General features: G+C 36.5%; 2 protein-coding genes across 4 annotated transcripts; one reads left to right on the top strand and one right to left on the bottom strand.

Moving 5' to 3' along the window:
* The first annotated feature begins 378 nt into the window (after window positions 1-378).
* On the top strand, window positions 379-6,411 carry LOC123867102 (elongation of very long chain fatty acids protein 7-like). Of its 2 annotated transcripts, none has more exons than XM_045908984.1 (6): window positions 379-552; window positions 1,960-2,159; window positions 3,686-3,876; window positions 4,448-4,522; window positions 4,971-5,267; window positions 6,117-6,411. In XM_045908984.1, the coding sequence occupies exons 2-6, from the start codon at window positions 2,093-2,095 to the stop codon at window positions 6,339-6,341; spliced, it is 855 nt and encodes a 284-aa protein (XP_045764940.1). In that variant the 5' UTR covers window positions 379-552; window positions 1,960-2,092; the 3' UTR covers window positions 6,342-6,411. The 2 variants fall into 2 exon arrangements, with proteins under 2 accessions (XP_045764940.1, XP_045764939.1); XM_045908983.1 differs by having other exon boundaries at window positions 1,937-2,159.
* Window positions 6,412-7,961: 1,550 nt separating this feature from the next.
* On the bottom strand, window positions 7,962-11,335 carry LOC123867103 (elongation of very long chain fatty acids protein 4-like). 2 transcript variants are annotated; one of them, XM_045908985.1, is made up of 5 exons: window positions 11,239-11,335; window positions 10,620-10,810; window positions 9,766-9,840; window positions 9,175-9,474; window positions 7,962-8,201 (listed from the first exon to the last, which is right to left on the bottom strand). In XM_045908985.1, exons 1-5 carry the CDS (start codon window positions 11,297-11,299, stop codon window positions 7,980-7,982), a joined length of 849 nt encoding a protein of 282 aa, XP_045764941.1. In that variant the 5' UTR covers window positions 11,300-11,335; the 3' UTR covers window positions 7,962-7,979. The 2 variants fall into 2 exon arrangements, with proteins under 2 accessions (XP_045764941.1, XP_045764942.1); XM_045908986.1 differs by having other exon boundaries at window positions 10,620-10,887; window positions 11,239-11,331.
* Between the last annotated feature and the right edge of the window lie 9,944 nt (window positions 11,336-21,279).

Raw genomic sequence — 21,279 nt, 5'->3', positions numbered from 1 at the left:
CTAGTTTTCCTATAGAGGTTTTTTGGTGTTGGTGGTTTTTTTTTGAGTTATTCTATAAATATTATACACTCGTCTTGTCGTCAGCACTACATAGTTCTTCTAGATACTTGAATAGGAAGGTGAGAGCGAACAGTTTGAGCTGTCTTTTTCCCCTCTTATCTTTCAACCATTAATTTATTAATAATTATCTTTTTATTATGGTCATTTATGACGCATAATAATATAAAAATTATTATATGCAACATAACGTTACAAAAACTATGGTAGTGACCTTTCTTAGAAGGTTCAAAATATTAAAATACTTTTACGGAACTCATTAAAGACACGTCTATAAAAGTGGTCGCTTAGAAAAATTCTTCTTAGTTATTATCAGCTAAATCGATCAATCGGCATTAAAAATATCTATCTTCAGCGAAGCACTACCTATTGCTGATTTTTTTTTTAAATTTCGTGTGACACTTTTTAAAATTAGCGTTATCATTTAGTGTACTTTTTATACGAAAAAACGGTATACGGTTTTACGATACGAAAAGTGCTTGGTCACGAAATTGAGTATGAATTATTAACTATTCTTTCACTGTTTAAATTGCGTACTTTGTTTTATGTTTAATAACTAGCTTGTAAATATGAATATTTATTTATATAAATAATATTTTATGCCTGCGACTTCGTCCGCGTAGACTATGGTTTTTGTACGACTGCCAAAAAAATAAGTAAATAGGTATAATATTTTTAGGGTTCATCTTCATATACATGTGAGTTTCTTTATTCCACCATAACTTCGAAATGGCTGAACAGATTTTCCCCATTACCCCATAATTCCAAATGGATGGCCACATCATTAGACAGTTTGGATTTAAAATTACTTCAACAATACAGATACACTGTTGGGCCTCATATTGAGACCTCAGGCCTCTGAGTCACTCAGACCGAAACCAACTGGCCGCGGCAGTGTTCGAGAAACTTCGAGATATTATCTTCTCGTCAGAAATTCCTCAGTGTTTGAAGATGAAAGTTTTCAGACGTGCCTATTGCCAGATAACACACGGATCCGAGACAATATTATGGGTGCTATGGGTCTCATAGCAACCCAGAGCACTCAGCGGGTGATGGAGAGAGATATTGGTTTATCGCGTCTGACACTAGCGATGTTATGCTTAGAGTTTCTCCACGGGATCAAATCTAGAACTGGAGTAACTGATATAGCCGGTTGGTTTGCAAATCTGAAAAGTTAATGGGGTAAGGTGCATAGTTCGAAGAATCGATAGGCCCAATGTGCTGGTATAGCAATCTCGCGCTGGAAAGCGAAGCGATGGTATTGGGAGATCCCCATCAGGTGGACCGAAGACATCAAACGAATCACAGGGACCCGCTGATTTCAAGCTGCACAAGACCGCAGCGTGTGGGAATCCGTACAAGACACTTATGTCCAGCTGTGGGCGTCTATCGGTTGACGACAACGATGTAATTAAGTACTTTTTTTTTTCTCTCTCATCTGGCTTTACAAAGATTAGCCAATGTCAAGTTTCTAGTTATTTGTAACAAGTTAGTTAAACTATACAAGTATGGACCCCGTCTGTGCCAGCGCTCGCCGACATACGCACGGCACCCCCTTAGAGCGCTTTCTAGTCAGTTTTAACAAAAAAAAAAACACTCCAAAAAGGCAGAGCACGCCCGCCAGCTAACACCAACACAGACGAAGTCCAAAAATTAGGTACTGTTAGTATTAATAGTAACAAAGTAAATTCAAGTTCATCTTTTAATGGTTGACCTCTCAGAAGTAGATTTCATTAAATAAAAAAAACTTCTACGGAGTGTTACTTTTCCTTATATATAGCAATACAATGATTATTCATTACAATACAATCCCTTACTTGCGAAATTTAAAGTGGCTTAATTATACAGTGGATTTTTCATTGTTAATTAAAATATACAGTTGCATTGTCAATGTGACGATAGGAAGACCACCAATCAACTGATAACCTAATTACTGAAGTATATGCCATTAAAAAGTTAGCTAGCTAACCTAAAATAAACTATTTGATAATAGTGATAAATAAAATTCTAAACAAAATAGTGTTTGTTGAAGAAAATGGATGTGAGTTCTGTTGCTAACAATGCTACGTTATCGCAAAAAATTTGGAATTTCAAAGGAAAAGGTAAAAATTATTTTATTAGTTACTTAACTTTTATTAGACAAATGTTTTATAACTAGATGATGCCCGCGACATTGTCTGCGTGGTGTTGGTTTAAAAAAAATCCGTGGGAACTTTTCTGATTTTCCGAGATAAAAAATAGCCAATAACTCTGTACCAAATTTCATCAAAATCGGTTAAACTGTTAGGCCGTAAAAAGCTAGCAGACAGACAAACAGACACACTTTCGCATTTGTAATACCTATTACAACTTATGGATTTTTTAAATCTAATATTCATTGTAACTTATAAGTTAGGGGCATCCCCACCGTGAGATATTGTTGCAATACAGCCGCGCGAATCTTGAACGCGATTCGGAATCGCGACCCAAAAAGAGGGGTGTTATAAGTTTGACGTGTGTATCTGTGTATCTGTCTGTGGCATCGTAGCTCCTAAACGAATGAACCGATTTTAATTTAGTTGTTTTTGTTTGAAAGGTGGCTTGTTCGAGAGTGTTCTTAGCTATAATCCAAGAAAATAGGTTCAGCCGTTTGAAAGTTATCAGCTCTTTTCTAGTTACTGTAACCTTCACTTGTCGGGGGTGTTATAAATTTTTAATTTACACTTTGCATCTGTATCTAGAAGTTTTGTCGTACATCTGAATTAATGTAGATATATGCGTTATCAATTGAAATCTGTGTGCCGGAGCGTTCTTCATATTTTTCTCATAGAGGTGTTTGAAGTCTGCCAATCCGCACTTAGCCAGAATGGTAGATTATGACCTAAATCCGAGCGAAAGTAGACGTTGTGAGAGTAGACTCATGCGAAAAGGAGTCGATGATAATGAAAATAATTAATCCAACAACTAGACATGTGGTTTAAAAAAAAATTAAATTTATTCAACACATTGACTAATCAAATTGATTGTATGTAAATATTTTTAAGTAATCAAATTTCGCAAATCACTTCTTTTGAAAAATAACGTGTATTTAGTATGTTTGTGTTGAAAAAACATAAATTAATCAAAGGTTCACTTCCGTCCTTGAAGTTATTCGATACTTAACTATGCTCTATCCGCGGAAAGGAGTTGGTATAGCGCTCTCTCTGTTGCGTAATCCCATACAAATGATAGAGACAAAAAAATGGTTAGCGGCCACTAGAATTAGTTTCGCCATCCAAAGGGGTAGCCAGCATCTTGGTACAATGCCTCGCTACGGTGGTCTCGATGAAGTTTTAGATTTAATTTAATTTTTCTTCAGAGTAATCAGGTTGTAATTCTTGAATTTTATTAACCCCCGTCCCAAAAAGAGGGGTGTTATAAATTTATCTGTGTATCTGTCTGTGGCACCGTAGCTCCTAAACTGATGAACCGATTTTAATTTAGTTTTTTTTTGTTTGAAAGCTGGCTTGATCGAGAGTGTTCTCAGCTATAGTTCAATAATGCCCGCAATTGGTTCAGCCGTTTGAAAGTTACCAGCTCTTCTAGTTACTGTAACCTTCACTTGTCGGGGGTGTTATAAATTTTTAATTTACACTTGTCTTGTTTTCAGTGGACTATGTCGACGGGTGGTTTCTTATGAGTACTCCCTTCCAATTACTCTTCATCACGTCCTTCTACTTGCTTTTTGTGCTCAAAGTGGGACCTGGTTACATGAAAAATCGAAGTGCGTTCAAACTTACAAACGTTCTTATTCTATACAACGCAATACAAGTGCTGTACTCCCTGTACTTAAGTATTGTTGTAAGTATTAAAATATTTTGAGAAAATATATTAAACTAGCTGATGCCCGCGACTTCGTTCGCGTGGATGTAGGTTTTTAAAAATCCCGCGGGAACTCTTTGATTTTCCTGGATAAAAAGTAGCCTATGTGCTAATCCAGGGTATAATCTATCTCCATTCTAAATTTCAGCCCAATCCGTCCAGTAGCTTTTGCGTGAAGGAGTAACAAACATACACACAAACACACACACACATACACACAAACTTTCGCCTTTATAATATTATATGTATAGTGTGAAGTGTGATAGTGTGATTGTAGTCAACAGGTACATACATACCACGAATGCCCATGATAGCTCGAGCTTCAGTTCCCTTATTGGCCTTCCTCGCGCAGTGTTAAGCGTTGTGGTTTTATTAGTGGGAGATCCCGGGTTCGATTCTCGGCTTTGGAATTTTATAATAGCAACGTAATAGAAAATGTTTTCAAAAAGCATTCGAAATTCAATTAAAAACCACAGTTGTTTGTGATTGGTTAGTGACAAGTACATAATATAAGTATTTTTCATTTACCTAACTAATATTTTGTTTTCAGGGTACCACTATTATTTATGCTAATGGATTATTGTGCCCGTCATGCCTTATGGAAACAAAAGAGAGTCGCTATTTGGTGAGTATGAAGAACTTTTGTCTTTTTAAAGCCGTGATATCCTAGTGGTTAGGAGTTAGAACCCCGGGCATGCACCTATGACTTATCGGAGTAATGTTAGCTTTGACGGTGAAGGAAGACATCGTGATCATCGATTTTCCGGGATAAAAGTAGCCTATATACGTCCCCGGGATGTAAGATAACTCTATACCCATCAAATTCCGTTACACTGATAGGCCGTGAAAAGCTAGCAGACGGACAGACAGAGAAACAGACAGACTTTCGCGTTTATAATATTAAAAAGTATTAAGTATAAGCATTCATATGGATCTTATCAACAATACTAGATAAGTCTTCGTATATTTGCTTGTGGTTTTAGTATTCTAATTAGGTAGGTACATCCTGTATTTTATGATGTAATACATGAATTTTAAAAATGATTAAAAGTATGTCTTTGTTTCTATTTCAGATCACGTCAAGCACCTACTTATACTTTTTTGCCAAATTCACGGAGCTAATGGACACTATGTTTTTCGTCCTTCGAAAAAAGGATAACCAGGTCACGTTTCTCCATGTCTACCACCATACTCTAATGCTTTGGAGTACCTGGCTCACGCTCAAATATGAACCATCGTACAGTTTAGTATTCTTGGGCACCATAAACTCTTTTGTTCATGTGATCATGTATGCTTACTATGGGTTATCAGCGTTTCCCGAAATGGAGAAGTATCTGTGGTGGAAGAAGTATATCACAAGGATGCAATTGGTAAGGAATTTACTTTTTTAGGGTTCCGTATTGTACGCAAAGGTTGCCATAGCCCCGCTGGCGCTGTCCATCCTTCCGTCCGTTCATCCCTCCGTCTATCAGCAGGGTGTATCTCGTGAACGTAGGTAGAGAGTTGAAATTTTTACAGAATATATTGTGTATTTCTATTGCTGCAACAACAACAAATAATAAGAATTTCAAAATGGCAGCCAGGAAAATTATAAAACAATAAAAGGTTTAAGATATATCTTGAACGATCTCCGGGACCCTTCGTGTATGTGTCCGACTCGCACTTGACCGAGAACAAGCTTATTTTTACTTGACTCTGTATCGCTTTATTTCCTAGGGATATTTTTAAGAGAAATCGGATTGGCAGACTTCACATACTTACTATTGAGAACATTATGGCGAACTCTGACGCAGGTTTCCTCACGATTTTTTTCTTCACTATTATAGCATGTGATATTTAATCGCCTAAAAAGCACATAACTCCACACAATCCAAAGCCAGTAACCTTAATAAATAAATTGCCTTATTTTGTAGTTTATGTGATTTAGTATTTTTCAAACCCGCAATGTATAGCGTGCAAAATCCGAGTCAATGTCCCACCTACGACGCGGCATAGACTCCGAGTGGCTCACTTACGCAACGTTCGTTGACCTCAAGCGTCAGTCAAATGTTTTATTTGCAATATATTGTGAACTTTTAAAAATACAGGATTTTTAATTTTTTTTTCGTGTTTATTTGTGATATCTTATCAGTAATCATCAGTACTACTACCTGCCTTTGTTACCGTTCTGGTTACATCCTTTATATCACTTACCTACTCATCTTTATTTCTGTTTTCAGACCCAATTCGTGATGATTCTGGTACATGCACTAGCAAACCTGAAGTACTCCGGTTGCCCGCCTTCCAACACTCTTATGCTTACTATAGTCCTAAATGTATTCTTATTCTTATACCTATTTGGAAAATTCTACGTTACTTGTTACATTAAATCAAAAGGAAAAGAAGCGAAGTGCAAAAATAATAACAATGTACAACATCATGAAAAATATGCGAAATTAAACTAAATTTTAGTGCCTCGTACCGATATAATTTTACGAATATTTGCTGTTACCTATTAAAAAAACTTCAAGTGTTTGTGTTTTTTTTGGACTCGTATAATGGGGATGATGCTTGATGTCAATAACTTAAAAAATAAAAATACCCCGACACAAAAACCTCTATAAGAAAACTAGAAAAGAGCTGATAACTTTCAAACGGCTGAACTTATTTTCTTCCATTATAGCTAAGAACACTCTCGATCAAGCCACCTTTCAATCAAAAAACCTAAATTAAAATCGGTCTATTCGTTTAGGAGCTAAGTACGATGCCACAGACAGATACACAGATATACAGATACACACGTCAAACTTATAACACCCCTCTTTTTGGGTCGGGGGTTATAAATTATTTCTTACTAATTATTGAATCGTTTGATACAAGTAGTCATTAGTCATCATCCCTATAATTGGTTTCAGATAAGAAACTGGAAAGTTGCCTGTCTTTCGGTGTTCTACAAGATATATTTCGGAGAGTGTCACTGGTCACTAATCAAGGGTAATCTGCCTATAAAATAAAAACTGGTTTTAATTTATTACCTTATCCTGACAGATATATTATATTGCAGTAAGTATTTTACAATTAATTATATAAATAATTATTTTTTTGTTAATGTACAACTTAGATATACTTACCTATTATAATAACCTCATGGTTCCAATGCTCGAAAAGAGCTAACTTAAAAACAATTAGCAAACTTCTAACAAAACGTCAAGGCTTCATCTACATTGGCAAGCGTCAAATGTTACCTACATTTGACGCTAGGTAGCCTATGAATGAAACGACTAGGTTTCTTTGATTAAGCTTTGATTTCACGTCACCCCCAGCCACCCCCCAGCCTATTATTTGACAAACGTCGATTTCAGGATCAAATCGAGAGTTTTCTCACTCTAGTCAGAGTGAGCTAGAGTGATGGAACTCTTGGTTCGATCCTGAATCGACGATAGGTCAAATATTAGGCTATGGGTGACTCGAAATCATAGCTAGGGATAGGGCTATAATGGGGCTACCGGCATCAAATATACTAAAATTTGACCACACCACCATTTGACGTCTGCCAGTGACATTGACGTCTCGACGTTTTGTTAGATGTTCTTTAACTGTCATGTTAGGTGATTCGCTAACACTGACTGACAGCCACCGAGGTTGATTGGTTCTACATTGCTGCTTCAGTGGGCGATATTAAAATCTCTTTCGTAGAAAACTTTCAATGGATTAAAAAATGAGCTCGGTGGCTATCATTCATTGTAAGACTGAGCTGGTGAATCACCCCGGCGAAGTCTGCTATAGCTCAGCATCACACACTGTGCTGCCTCCCAATACAAATTATATATGACTAGAGGATGCACGCGTCTTCGTCCGCGTGGATTTAGGTTTTTAAAGATCCCGTGGGAACTGTTTGATTTTCCGGGATAAAAAGTTGCCTATATACGTACCCGGGATATAAGCTGACCCTGTACCAAATTTAGTCAGAATCGGTTAAACTGTTGGGCCGTGAAAAGATAGCAGACAGACAGACAGACAGACACATTTTCGCATTTATAATATTAGTATGGAAAAATAAATCATGACACATTTTTATAGAATTTAATTTTAGAGAGAGCAGTTCAGTTTTGTTTTATTTTATTTTGGCCATTACAATTAGAGTTACTTCCTAGGTCAGTCTTCATATTTTTATTCTGTATGTAAGTTTTTATATAAAAGTCTAAGAATAGGCATACAAAGAGGAACAAATGAAATATTACCGCCAAAAATAAAATGTCAAATTCTTCACATCTTCCTATTTTGTAGGACACGAAGTGGTGTGCTATAATTGTAAAAAATTGTACCTGAAAAAAAAGACAATATAATAATATATTACGTACATATACATAAATTTTACGTTGTGGTTTAAATCAGACAACCTATGGTTTAAATCAGACACATTAGCCTGAGCCCAGTACGACATATTTTAATGTCTAACACTTAGTCGATGATTGAAATAAAAATTATTTTTCAAAACAACAATAATTTTTCAAAGCCACAGTGTACAGTGTATAAAACTCGGGGTCAATATCCTACTACGACGCGGCATTGATTCCGTGGTACCTAACTATGCAACGTTCGTTAATCCCTAGCGTCAGTCAGATGTTTTATTTGCAATACATTGCGAACTATTACAAATAGAAGGTTCATTCATCACATCACATTCATTTATAAATGCGAAAGTTTGCATTAGTTTGTGTGTATGTGTGTATGATTGATAATCCATCACGCAAAAATTACTGAACGGATTTGGCTGCAATTCGAAATTGAGATAGGTTATGCCCTCGATTAGAATAAAAGCTATTTTTTATTCCGGAAAATTAAAGAGTTCCTATGGGATTAAAAAAAAAAACCTGTATCCACGTGGATGAAATCGCGGGCATCAGCTAGTCTTATTAATAACTAGCTGATACCCGCGACTTCGTTCGCGTGGATGTAGGTTTTTTTAAAATTCCCGTGGGAACCCTTTGATTTTCCGGGATAAAACGTAGCCTATATGCTAATCTAGTGTATAATCTATCTCCATTCTAAATTTCAGCCCAATCCGTCCAGTAGTTTTTGCGTGAAGGAGTAACAAACATACACACACACACACACATACAAACATTCTCCTTTATAATATTAGTGTGATGTGATAGTACTATCGCCGGTTTTCGTTTTTGCTAGCATTCTACTTACACCTTGTATGTAAGAGTGTAGCCGTACGAGAATCGCAACTTTCATATTGGTTAAATATCATGAATATGCTAGAGCGATGATAAAAAAAAAGTGACTTACTAGTTGAAGTGTGGTAATATACTTCTTCCACCAGAGATATTTCACCATGCTAGGAAAGGCTGACAGACCATAATACGTGTACATAACAACATGTACCATACCATTGATTCCGCCTAATATAGCCACGCTAGGGTAGACAGAATCCAACTTTAAGGCTATCCAGGTAACTATCACCGCTACCGAATGGTGGTAGACATGCAGAAATGAGACTTGGCGGTCATTTTTCTTTAATACGAAAAATACTGTGTCTAGTAATTCCGTGATTTTTGCCAGCAGGAACGTATAACAACTGCTTGTTAGCTAAAACATAGATAGATAGAGAACTTTACTGCACACAAAACATGAAAAAGTCAAGACAAAACAAAGAAAGTAAAAACTAACAACAAATATATGCAAAGGCGGCATAAATTAGTGTAGGGCCAGCTTACACTAAAACCAAAAAATGTAAGATTTCAAGCCCCCAATTTACCATCAAGGAAAAACTTTCACGTAATTGAATACATGTTTAAATAAACCAATTTATCGTATTGACATTTTATATATCAGATTATATAATACGAAATGTATTAATAAATTTAATAAAGTTCTTACCAACATTTTACTTTCTACTGGATCTCCAGGACATATTGAAGAAAAAATACCATACGTTCGCATACAATTTATAGCCTAAAAATAAAATAAAATTACTAAGACATACGGACAAACGAATCCGGTTTAAGAACGAAGTTTTAATACGGTTTTTTAACTACACGTATAAGTTTACGCTTGACTGCAATCACACCAAGTAGTAAGAGGTTGAGCGCGCCTACTTAGAAGGTGAAATTTCTCTTCCTTTGAGGGTCCTACTATTGAGATTGGCGAGAAAAACAGAATCCAGAAAGGCATACCATATTCTAGCAGTGCCTCTTAGGGGCGAGGAAGCGAATCGCTTGGTACGAACCCGTGGAATTTGGAAGTAGGGGTGCAGACTTTTACGGTGTTCGATAAAAAAAAGGCAGGGGTGGAGTAGATCAAATAACTGTTCAGCACACTCTTCATAGTATATCCTGTAGAATACCAATAGACAAGCAACCTTGCATCGATGTTCTAAACTTCGGAGCTTTGAACAATGCTTGGTTGTCAATGAGTTTCTGGCGTGACAATCCACAGAATTCATTGCATCAAGATGATACTTGGCAGAACCATTCCATAAATGGGTGCTCAGACTAAGAGTTAGAATCCCGTAGGACAGCGCAGTGATAATGGCAGTAACTTTGAGACAGCAAATAATTGGGTTCCTGTGCCTTGATGACCTTGTCATTATGACACAGATTGCTTCGCTGGGGGCTAAGTGGGTATTCTGGACTAATAGTGAGTCCCACATAACGTTCAACAAACAGGCTGATTGATTAAAGTAGCAAGACCTTCCTACTTAAAGTCTTTTAATAATAATAGTCCATACTTACAACAATAACTATATTAAAAGACACGAAAACCTGGAAGATGTTATATGCAACCAGGTATTTCATGACTTGAAGAGGTTCTCTACTCTTCATGTACATTGGACCTAGTTTCAGCACAAACAACCAGTAGGAGATCATGATTCCAGCCACAGGCATTGGCGAACTCATAAGAAACCAGTCATGGATATTCAGCACTGAAAAAGAAACGTAAGAGACAGTGGGAAGCTAGTCCAGAAAGACCCCATTTATTTATTTTATTACGGTTCCGTACCTGAAAAGGACAAAAGGAACCCTTATAGCATCACTTTGTTGTCTGTCCTCAAAATATAATGAACCTTGTAATAATTCATTATTGGTTTAGAACTAGTTTAACAGGGCTCTCTCCGTCACTTACTTCATACAATTGTAGTCCCAATTACATTTGAATTTTAAGCAACATAATCTAGAAACTAATATCTGTGCCTGTGGTGTTTTAGATTTTTTTTTATTAGTTCCCGGAACGTTTCTACAAAATTCCATTGAGTATGATAGGTAAGTATTCCAATAAGAGACGAACTACGTTTGTATGGAGCGAGTGAGGAAGAGACCCCTCTTAAAATAATATTTTACTATGGAAACTTACTTTCATCTTTTGTATCCCATTGAAAACTTGTACTATTTAAATCTAGTACCAGTTGCTCCATATTACGCTTTGGCACGCTTCCTTCTGAGTGCAACCAAAAAGTAAATCATTTTTAAAATAAATTATGCATTACTAATAATATATGTATAATGATAATCAATGAAATTCGGTGTATGGCCACAATGCAAGCGAGTAAAAAATGATTTACTCTAAGGGTGAGATCTATACAGCGCACTCTGACTTTGCTTAGACTTAAAACACTAAAAGCCATTAAACAAAATAAGAAGAAGAAGAAGCAGAGTTAAAACAAGACAGATGTAATATCTCTCACATAAATCTGTCTTGTTTTAACTCAATCTTTATGTCTCAGCAAAGTGAAGTGTGCCAATCCTCACAGGACCAGCGCGGCGTGGCGAGCCTAAACCCTCCTCATTCTGACCTGACCCATGATCAGTAGTGGGCCGGCCATGGGTTGATCATGATGATGTTGATGATTAATTAGGTATAAATTCTGATGAAAGGTTTGTCAAAGAAGGACTCATCCCATGGCCATATTTAATAGTATCATTCAAGATTAAAATATGCTAAATATATCAGAGTTATGCGGTATTATGAATCGATTAGTAACAAATTATTAGTAATTATAAAATCACTGGCATTTCAATATTGTTGCTACGTAGAACTAGAAAACCGCCAACAATCTAACCACAAATAATTAGTTTAGTGTGTAGTTAGAGTGGATGGCATTAAAGATTTTCTAAGAATTACTGAAGTAACAATTTTCCCATAATTATTTCTTTCCTATCAAAAGGGCTATGGGTTTATCCGCTAATACTTACACCACACCTAAATAATCTTATATATAAAAATCAATGTTTGTATGTTTGTGTTCTATAGGCGGCTAAACCGCTGATCAGATTGCTATGAAACTTTGGTAGGGTGTTCTGAGGGCGCCCGAGATGGTTCCTGCATCAAAAAAAACTATATATATATGAATTAAAAAAATCATGTTTGTTTACGGCATTGCAGCGCATGCCGGGTACAGTTATTTATATAAATCGGTTGGTAATTTATACGAGTCACCTGGCAGTCCACCTTTTAGTCACCTTTAAGTGTATTTTGCAAATTGTTAATAATATATTGTGTGCCATTTTGTTTTACAGATAATAAGGGTAAGCCTGCACTGTAGCATTTCACCGCGCGATTTTAGCCGCAGAATTCCGTGACGTAACGTGTGAAATTGAGTGCGTGCGGCCTCATACTATTTTCATATAATTATGTCATAGAAATCTGCGGGAAAAATCGCGTGGTGAAATTTCGCAGTGCGGGCTAACCCTTTCAGTTTTGTAATAATATACTTAGGTACATTTTTGTAGGTACAATAAGATTATATTCTCGTAAATTTTTATATGATGATATATTTTGGAGATGGCACAATGATAGCTTGTATCTTTGAGACGTATATTACGGGAAGCATCAAGTTTTTTAGAATAAAATCCTACCTATATGCCGAAGATGCATTACTACAATACCTCGCTTTTGCGATTTCGCTACCTCGATGTCCTCTCCTTGCTAATGCTGAGATGGCCTTGCCATCCGTCATACGGTTTTATGACTGTCGGAAATTTGAAGCCTTGCTCTTAAAAACAAAAATCTCGCACGAAAAGAAATAAATTAGTTAAGATTCTGAGTAATTGTAGGAAAGGAAGTATAAAAAACAAAAAGGGCAAAATAAATTGCTCTAAAGCTAAATTGCGTTAGGGTCGGTCATAAATTAGATAAAAGTCGTAAATTTTAACTTAGAAATCTCTACAAGTGTACAAAATTGTAATCACGTGTTATAAGAGTGGTCTAGACAAGGCAAGGGCGTGAGAAAGTAAAAGGTACGGCCCATTAAGGGATGTTTGAAATACATTTTATTTTCAGCCAATTAGCCATCAGCCAGGGTAATTCTGTGCGCAAGAGTGAACCAATCAGAAACCGAAATTTCGCTGGTTTTTTTTTCATTTCAGATCATGGGCATGAACAAACACATCCGTGTGGTGGGTTTAAGGCTACACTGGGGGACCGGGAGAGGACATTCGATTGAGGTCTGGCTCAACGTGCAGTAGAGCCTAACAGTGAATATTAAGTGTATATTGCAATTGTATAGTTAATAATAGAAAAATTATAAATAGAATAAAATAGTGTGTATCCGGGCCAGCAGAAGCTGATATAGGGTGATGTACTAATTTACATTATATTTTAAACTAGATTATTTGAAAATCAGTTCCAAAAATCTTGAGTATAGAATTACCTCACAAACTAAACTAGAGATGGTATTTGAGATATTAGGAGGTGTTACAATATTGTGTATAGCTATTAGATTTTGAATCCGAAATTAGAGAAATGGGACATTTCTCTTTGTGGAACTAAGATTCAAATATATCTAGAACAAATAATGAATATATTATAATTTATACATAATGTGTGTTCTTAGACTTTTCTTTGTCATGTGTAGGGTTAGATTCATAGAATAATTAAAATTTATGGCATGTGTGTACCTATTTAGGACATAAGGTTATACATAATATCTAAAGCCGAAAGGGTTTTTCGTTCTGAATATTTGCTTTTCCCTTTCAATAACTAGTATGGCTTAGGAAGCAAGTATTCGGCCGGGAATTAATTAATATAATAAAGTTACTTAATTTCCAGTCTAAATAATAAATTCAGTTTCTCTTCTTTCTTTTTCTAAATACTCAACTGTATGAGTAAATAAACACTTATTTACCAGAAATAAATGCACTTGGGTATAACTGTCATCTTTTATTTGCTATATTTAGATACATTTCCTAGACATTTAATAATGGAGATTCAATTTGTTTGGAGGCTAGACTACCATATTATAATATTAACAAAGCCATTGATACAAAGAAACCATGTATCGAACTAACTTGAACTCCAATATTAAGATTTTCTCATATGACCTACATACCAATCACAATTCCTTTACTATTAAGTAAAATTTAGCCTAGTTTTTTTTCAGCAATTCATCTAATTATAATACTAGCTCTTATTCAGCATTAAATAGGGATTATAATTGAATTAGCAGTCTAATGCAGTCCGATGGAATGACTTTTGTCGTTACGATTATTGATTTGGTAGAAAAATCACTCAATAGCTAAAATAAGGTGGTGTGCTATAAACTACTAGCTACCACGGTATAAACATCGTCTTCATCAACATGAACAGCTTTCACCGGCTCACTACTGAGCGCGGACTTCATAGAGAACTCTCGATCAAGTTTTCCTTCATCATATGGTATTTTATACCATTATGTGAAATTCTCACGATGGTTTTTCCGTATACTTTTACTATCACAAAACGATCAGTACCTAATTTACCAAGAATGCTCTCCACTACTAAAGATAATAGAGTCGGCTGAGTTCGAATCTCAGGCTAAAGACAAAGGGACCTTTTACTTTCGAGTAACAGCTAAATTTCATCTACCTACTAAAAATACCCTGAACGAGACAATGGAGTACACGCTGCCTCCGAAGGACAGATGGCGAGGCAGGTAGGTACCTTTTTTTTATTGTGTACCGATCCTTCCCAAACAGCATTTTAGGTAACATTATCTGTTAAAACCGACGCCAGCTGAATTTGTGAATCACCGAGTTTTGAATAGATAAAAATACTAGTTTTGCTGTACTTTGTAATTCCTTTGCTTGATATTATATTATGGTACATGGTTGATTGGTGACGTACCAGCAGCGAGATTCCGGCACAAAGCAAACACGTCATGTCTTTATACAGCTGGACTCTCCGAACTAATAAATTGGCCAATTTATTGACAATCAATCAAACAAATATATAAATATACAAAAATACCATGGTTTTGGGGCGAGCCCAGAGCTCATTGAAAAGAACCTAGGTTTCCGTACCTAGGCAAATTGAAAACGCTTCGCAGCGAAATAGGAGAGTCCAAGTGCTGTGCCCCGATAACAATGCTAAAAGACTGAGATTTCAGTGTAGGGCTCCCCCCGTGCTTGAGGAATGCCGGTTGGTCTCAAACCGATGGCCTAAATAAGGCAAATACACGTATCAACTGATTTTCCACACTAACAGGACGTTCTAAATTAGCAAATCTCTCCACTCATTATATCTATTTTGAGGAGTTGAAATTTTACATTAATTTTTTATAATTCAATCCGTGTAAACCTGTTAGCTGGTCGAGAAGTCTACGTGTTCACCCAACGTACTGTACCAATTAATTACTTGTAAATAACTCATGACTTAAATACCTAGGTGTTTCTATAATTCAGCTGAGTTTATTTCTTATTTTATCTCTTCATAATGCCTAATCTTAACCACTAGTATAGACGATCACAGCGTACCATCACAGAAATTGATGCCGAGTGACCAGGGATCTATGTACGTATTCGAAATAACGATATGACTAGATTTACATTAACATAAAAATAACACAACGTAGAAATTGTGATTGGGTATTTGAGAGAGAAAAATTTATAAACTTACATTGCTATTTATAAATTATAAGTTTTAAGGACACACTGCATGTTGTTTTATATTTATATGTTGTACATTTACATTTATTTATGTATAGGGGGAGCAGGAGAGCAGAAATAAGCTGTATGTCTTATAAATGTAAAATTTACAGGTTTTCAGAAGATACTACAGAGATCGAGCTATTATTCCTTGCTTATTTCTCAGACTTAATTTTTTTCAAACTCTGAGAATACATATAATCGAAGCAGACCCAAACATGTGATTGCAATTAGTATCAGTAATATATTAGTATTAAAAATACGGCTTCGCGACTTATGAAAGTTATTCAAATAAAATTTAAGTTGGCACTTGGGTAGGTAAAAGAAATAGGGTCAAATTGAAAAAAAAAGATGTCTTCAGGTAGGAAGGGACGTAGAACAAAGCAAGTAGGTGCGGGGCAAAGCGATGTTAGTACCGTAGAATCGAGCGAACAAACAACGACCTTAGGGAATGCTACATTAGAGTTGATTTTGAAAAAAATCACCGAGTTCGAAGCAAAATTACATCAGTTAAATTCAAATACCGGTTCAAATGAAATCGCGAGCGTCTCTTCACACGAGTCGAACGGGATTAATGAAAATGAAAAATCTGATAGGCAGGGGTCGAATCTTGAAACCGCGAGCACAAGTACATTATCTGAGACCCGGAATTTATATGTTGTACAGCCGTCAGTAACTAAACCAAATTTCGACGGAAAACCATTCACTAACCCCATCGTTTTTCTTAAACGATTAAAGAAATATATAAGGGCGGTAAATGGATTAGATCGCGAAATAGATATAGCGTTAGGTTGCATCTCGGGGCATGCTCGGAAGGTTATGGACTTGTATTCGAAGGGCTGGACTACGTTCGCTGACTTCGAGATTGATTTTAGACGAAATTATTGGACCGAACAAATTCAGGAATCTATAAGATATAAATTGATTAATGCGGTATATTCAAGCGATTCGGGAATGTCGATGTCCGAACATTTTGCTGAGCAAGCAGAATCAATGCAGTCATTAACTATTGCGTTTAGTGAGAGAGATTTGGTCAATTCTATTATGCGACATTATGCTATAGATATACAGCGATTATGGTTTACTAGAACAGAAGAAGTTAACATCATGAACGGAGCGAAATTTCTTCGAAACATAGAGCAAAATATTGTTGAAAAACCTAGGCAAATTACGAGAGGTACTGTTAGTAATAATTACAGAGGTAGACGATACAATGAGTCATCATCGAGACGACCTATTGTAGCAACAATGTCAACAAGAAGTTGGAGAGCTAGGGGAAATTCGACGAGGGGACGCGGCTATCGTGGTCGATTAGGTTCTAGGGTTAACTTTAACAGGCCTACGGTATCCGAATCTAAACAAATTAGGCCGGCTATCACGTTCGTGAAAGAGGGCGAGAATCTTACTGTGTCTAAGAATGTGGGGGAGGGTTCATCAAAAAACTAGAATGCCCAACACAAACGAGGTCAAGTCAGTTAGTCTTGTGTGGCACGGGCGTCAGAAAGACCTCAGATCACGAAGGGACAGGTGTAGTCTATAGAATCTTAATTAATAGTGGATGGAAGCCAGGACAGAGTTTGGGGACCGGAGATAAGGGACTTAAGCGGTTATTAAGAGGCGGCGTTGATTATAACGAGTATAGTAGTCAATTTGAATTTAGGAGTATAGGAATCTTATTGGAAAACCAGTTTGAAAATGTAACAGAGTGTAATGAGTTAGGCGTGACTTGTGAAACTTGTATGAGGAGAGGTTTGAATGTGTACACAATGTATCATGAATTAGATGAACAAACCGATGTGAGTGTTGATTATTCTTTACCTAGGTTACCTGAAGTATGTGTTAGACTGTATGGAAGGAGTATGAGTGCACTCATAGATACGGGAAGTCAGATTAGTGGAATAACTAGGGAATTGTACGACTCTATTCTAAGAGAACATGGGACATTGCCAGAGATCGCTATTCCAGCAATTCAAATACAAGGCGCGTTTGGATCGCGAAGTGAAAGCACAAATCGGTTAGTGCTAATAGAGTTTCAGTTAGGTAGTACTTTAGTTGAAGCACCTGTACTAGTTATGCGACGTCTTCCTAGGTCATTGATTCTAGGATACGATTGGTTAGAGCGGGTAAAAGGAATAGTGAACTGTAATGGTGAACACACTTTGACTATTGAACATATGGGCGTTAGGTCTTGTGTTAGGCTGAATTCGGACTGCAAAATCGAAAGGTTAGGGGGAGAGACGAACGCAGCCACGATTAATTTAATATTAAATCAAAACTCTAGGCCAGTGGAACAAAGTGTATCAGACATGAATTTAGATAATGAGAAATTTAAGGGATTAAAATTAGATGACGCGAACTTAAGTAATGAACAAAAGGAATTATTACTACCTGTGTTAAACAAACACTGTAAGGTATTTACGGAAGGTTTAGGTTTGACAAACAAGTACGAACACGTTATTGAGCTATTAGACGAAACACCTTTTGTAAAACACAGTTATCCGGTACCTTTGGCGTATAGAGAACAGGTAAAAACCGAATTAGAAGAGTTAGAAAAACTAGGCGTGATCAGACAGGAAGCGACTCCTTACTGTAGTCCTCTCACTTTCACTAAGAAGCGAGATGGGTCAATAAGACTCTTATTGGACGCACGAGAGTTGAATAAGAAAATGGTAGGTGACGCGGGCGCGCCTCCACTCACATCTGAGATTTTACAATCCTTTCATGGAGTAAATTATATCAGTTTAATTGATTTGAATAATGCCTATTTTCAAATACCTTTGCATAAAGATTCTAGGAAGTATACTGGGTTCTCGTTCATGGGGAAGACGTATACTTATAATGTTTTACCTCAAGGTTTAAAAACTTCTGTAGCAGGGTTCTCGAGAGCAATGGATTATATCCTAGTAGGAGTACGAGAGTTTTGCGTAAACTATTTAGACGACATAGTCATATTCACTACGGGGGACATAAAGTTACACTTAGAACATTTAGATCGAGTGTTAGATAAATTAGAAACCGCAGGTTTAACTGGAAGGTTAGAGAAGTGTCGGTTCTTATGTGTAGAGGTAAAGTTGTTAGGACACATAGTAAATACTAACGGGGTACGTATGGATCCTGAACGGGTTAAAGCCATATTAGACTTCCCTATACCTCGGACTATAAAACAATTACGAGGATTTCTGGGATTAATAAATTATTTCAGAAGATTTATTTCAAAATATAGCGAAGAGGTTAAACCACTGTGTGACCTATTAAAACAAAATACGAAATGGTCATGGACAGAGGAAATTAACGATTGTTTTGAAAGGGTCAAGAAATTGTTTATAGACACGATACTTCTTGTACACCCAGATCCTAATGGAACTTATTATTTACAAACCGATAGCAGTAATTTGGGGGTTTCGGGTTATGTCTATCAATTGAATGAAGCTGGTGAAGAACAAATATTAGGGTTCTGTAGTAAAGCATTGACAGAGACAGAACGCAAATGGACAGTTACTGAACAAGAACTATGGGCCATCATTTTCAGTTTGTCAAAGTTTGAAACATATTTGAGAGGAGCGAATTTAGTCATTAGGACTGATCATAAAAGCCTGATATTCTTGCAGACGTGCAAACTATTGAGCGCTAGGATGATACGTTGGGTACATTATATAGGGCGATTTAATTACACAGTCGAACATGTGAAAGGTAAATTAAACATTGTAGCAGACGTATTGTCTCGACACTTAAAGGGGACCACTGATGTATTAACTAACAAGGCCACGGGGCCTGAAATGAATCTATTTAAAACATCATTAGGACGATTAGTGCGGGAGCGATGGAGAGAGATAGGTAGTTATCAAAGTCGCGACAAGACTGCTAGTGAGATAATTAGACGCGTGCAAACAGCAGACGCTTCTGAATCAAAGTACTACGTGCTTAAAGAAGGGATTCTTTATAGAAGAGACATAAAAGGGGATATCTTAAGGTTATATGTTCCCGAGAACATACTAAGGGATTTGATAGTTAGCATACATGAAGAAGTAGGTCATTTCGGGCGATACAAGGTTTATGCTCTGATGAAACGTCAATATTATTTCCCAAATATGTCTCGTAAAATAGGTCGTGTTGTAAGAGCTTGCGAGACATGTCAAAAGTCAAAACATGCTTTGGAGACGCACACGGGGCCAATAAAAACTGTAATAGCGAAGGAAATAGGAGAGAGAGTTTTTTGCGATATTTTTGGACCTTTACCGGCAGGACGATTTGGTTTTAAATACATATTCGTAATGCAAGATGCTTATAGTAAGTTAATCAGACTATACCCACTACGCCAGGCTAGTGGGAAGGCTACTTTAACTTGTGTAAAAAAGTTTCATAAGCAGGTCACAATTAAGACATTATGTTCAGACAGAGGCGCGAACTTTACTTCAAAAGTTTTCGAGTTAGGTATTCGCCAACTAGGTATCGAGTTAACGCACACATCTGTTAGAAATCCACGGCCAAATTCAACAGAGAGAGTTAATAAAGAGTTAGGTAGATTATTCAGGACGTATTGCGACAAATCACATCGTTCATGGGTAGATCTATTATCGGATATAGAAGATTGTTACAATCAGGTAATACATACTACAACGGGATATTCGCCAAACGAGATTATATATGGAAAACGTACTCTGCTATCGACTGATTTCAACACTGACTCATCGGTGAGGGCAGACTTACAGGGTGAATCGTTAGAACAGATTCGACAGCAGGCACGACAAAACATAGATAAGGCGGCCGAAAGTAGACAATTACATTATAACAAAAATCATAAGTTAATACAATTCGAAATCGGAGATTTAGTGAAACTTAAGACTTTTACGAAGTCAGATGCGGATAAAAAGTTGACAAAAAAATTCATGCGCTTATATGAAGGACCGTACATAATAGGGGCAGTTCCATATAATAATGTATATACATTAATAGACGTTCATACTGGTAAAGTTAAGGGTAACTACAATGCCATTCATTTGTTTAGGTACTATGTAGATAACTAGAAGGATAGGTAAAACTAGAGTATTAAAAGGGACAGAAAACAGGTAGTTTGGGGTACACTAAACAAAGAGATACCTGAGTTAAATAGTTATGGTCATGCCCGAGGGTATAATAGATAGGCGTAGGAGGTTTGATACTAGCATTCTAATACAGATAAGGGGAAAAATAGATTTGAAACGACTAGCACAGCTGCAGGGACAAAAGGAGCTACGTGTATTAAAAATCTATTTTGGGGGAGCGTGAGATGGCCTTGCCATCCGTCATACGGTTTTATGACTGTCGGAAATTTGAAGCCTTGCTCTTAAAAACAAAAATCTCGCACGAAAAGAAATAAATTAGTTAAGATTCTGAGTAATTGTAGGAAAGGAAGTATAAAAAACAAAAAGGGCAAAATAAATTGCTCTAAAGCTAAATTGCGTTAGGGTCGGTCATAAATTAGATAAAAGTCGTAAATTTTAACTTAGAAATCTCT

Source organism: Maniola jurtina, chromosome 7 (assembly GCF_905333055.1).
Source record: "Maniola jurtina chromosome 7, ilManJurt1.1, whole genome shotgun sequence".
In the NCBI taxonomy this organism is placed as follows: Eukaryota; Metazoa; Arthropoda; class Insecta; order Lepidoptera; family Nymphalidae; genus Maniola; species Maniola jurtina.
The sequence above is the reverse complement of the archived record's forward strand: the minus strand, read 5'-3'. Positions and strand labels throughout refer to the sequence as shown.

What these genes read in the sequence shown, in the direction of transcription:
- LOC123867103 (XM_045908985.1), bottom strand. Translation starts at nt 11,299, where the DNA reads ATGGAGCAACTGGTACTAGATTTAAATAGTACAAGTTTTCAATGGGAT. An exon ending in CTTTTAATATAGTTATTGTT is followed by an intron (nt 9,841 to 10,619) that starts GTAAGTATGGAC and finishes TTTTATTTTTAG; the next exon opens with GCTATAAATTGTATGCGAAC. An exon ending in ATATTACCACACTTCAACTA is followed by an intron (nt 8,202 to 9,174) that starts GTAAGTCACTTT and finishes CTTTTTTTTCAG; the next exon opens with GTACAATTTTTTACAATTAT.
- LOC123867102 (XM_045908984.1), top strand. Translation starts at nt 2,093, where the DNA reads ATGGATGTGAGTTCTGTTGCTAACAATGCTACGTTATCGCAAAAAATT. An exon ending in TTGGAATTTCAAAGGAAAAG is followed by an intron (nt 2,160 to 3,685) that starts GTAAAAATTATT and finishes TCTTGTTTTCAG; the next exon opens with TGGACTATGTCGACGGGTGG. An exon ending in CAAAAGAGAGTCGCTATTTG is followed by an intron (nt 4,523 to 4,970) that starts GTGAGTATGAAG and finishes TTTCTATTTCAG; the next exon opens with ATCACGTCAAGCACCTACTT.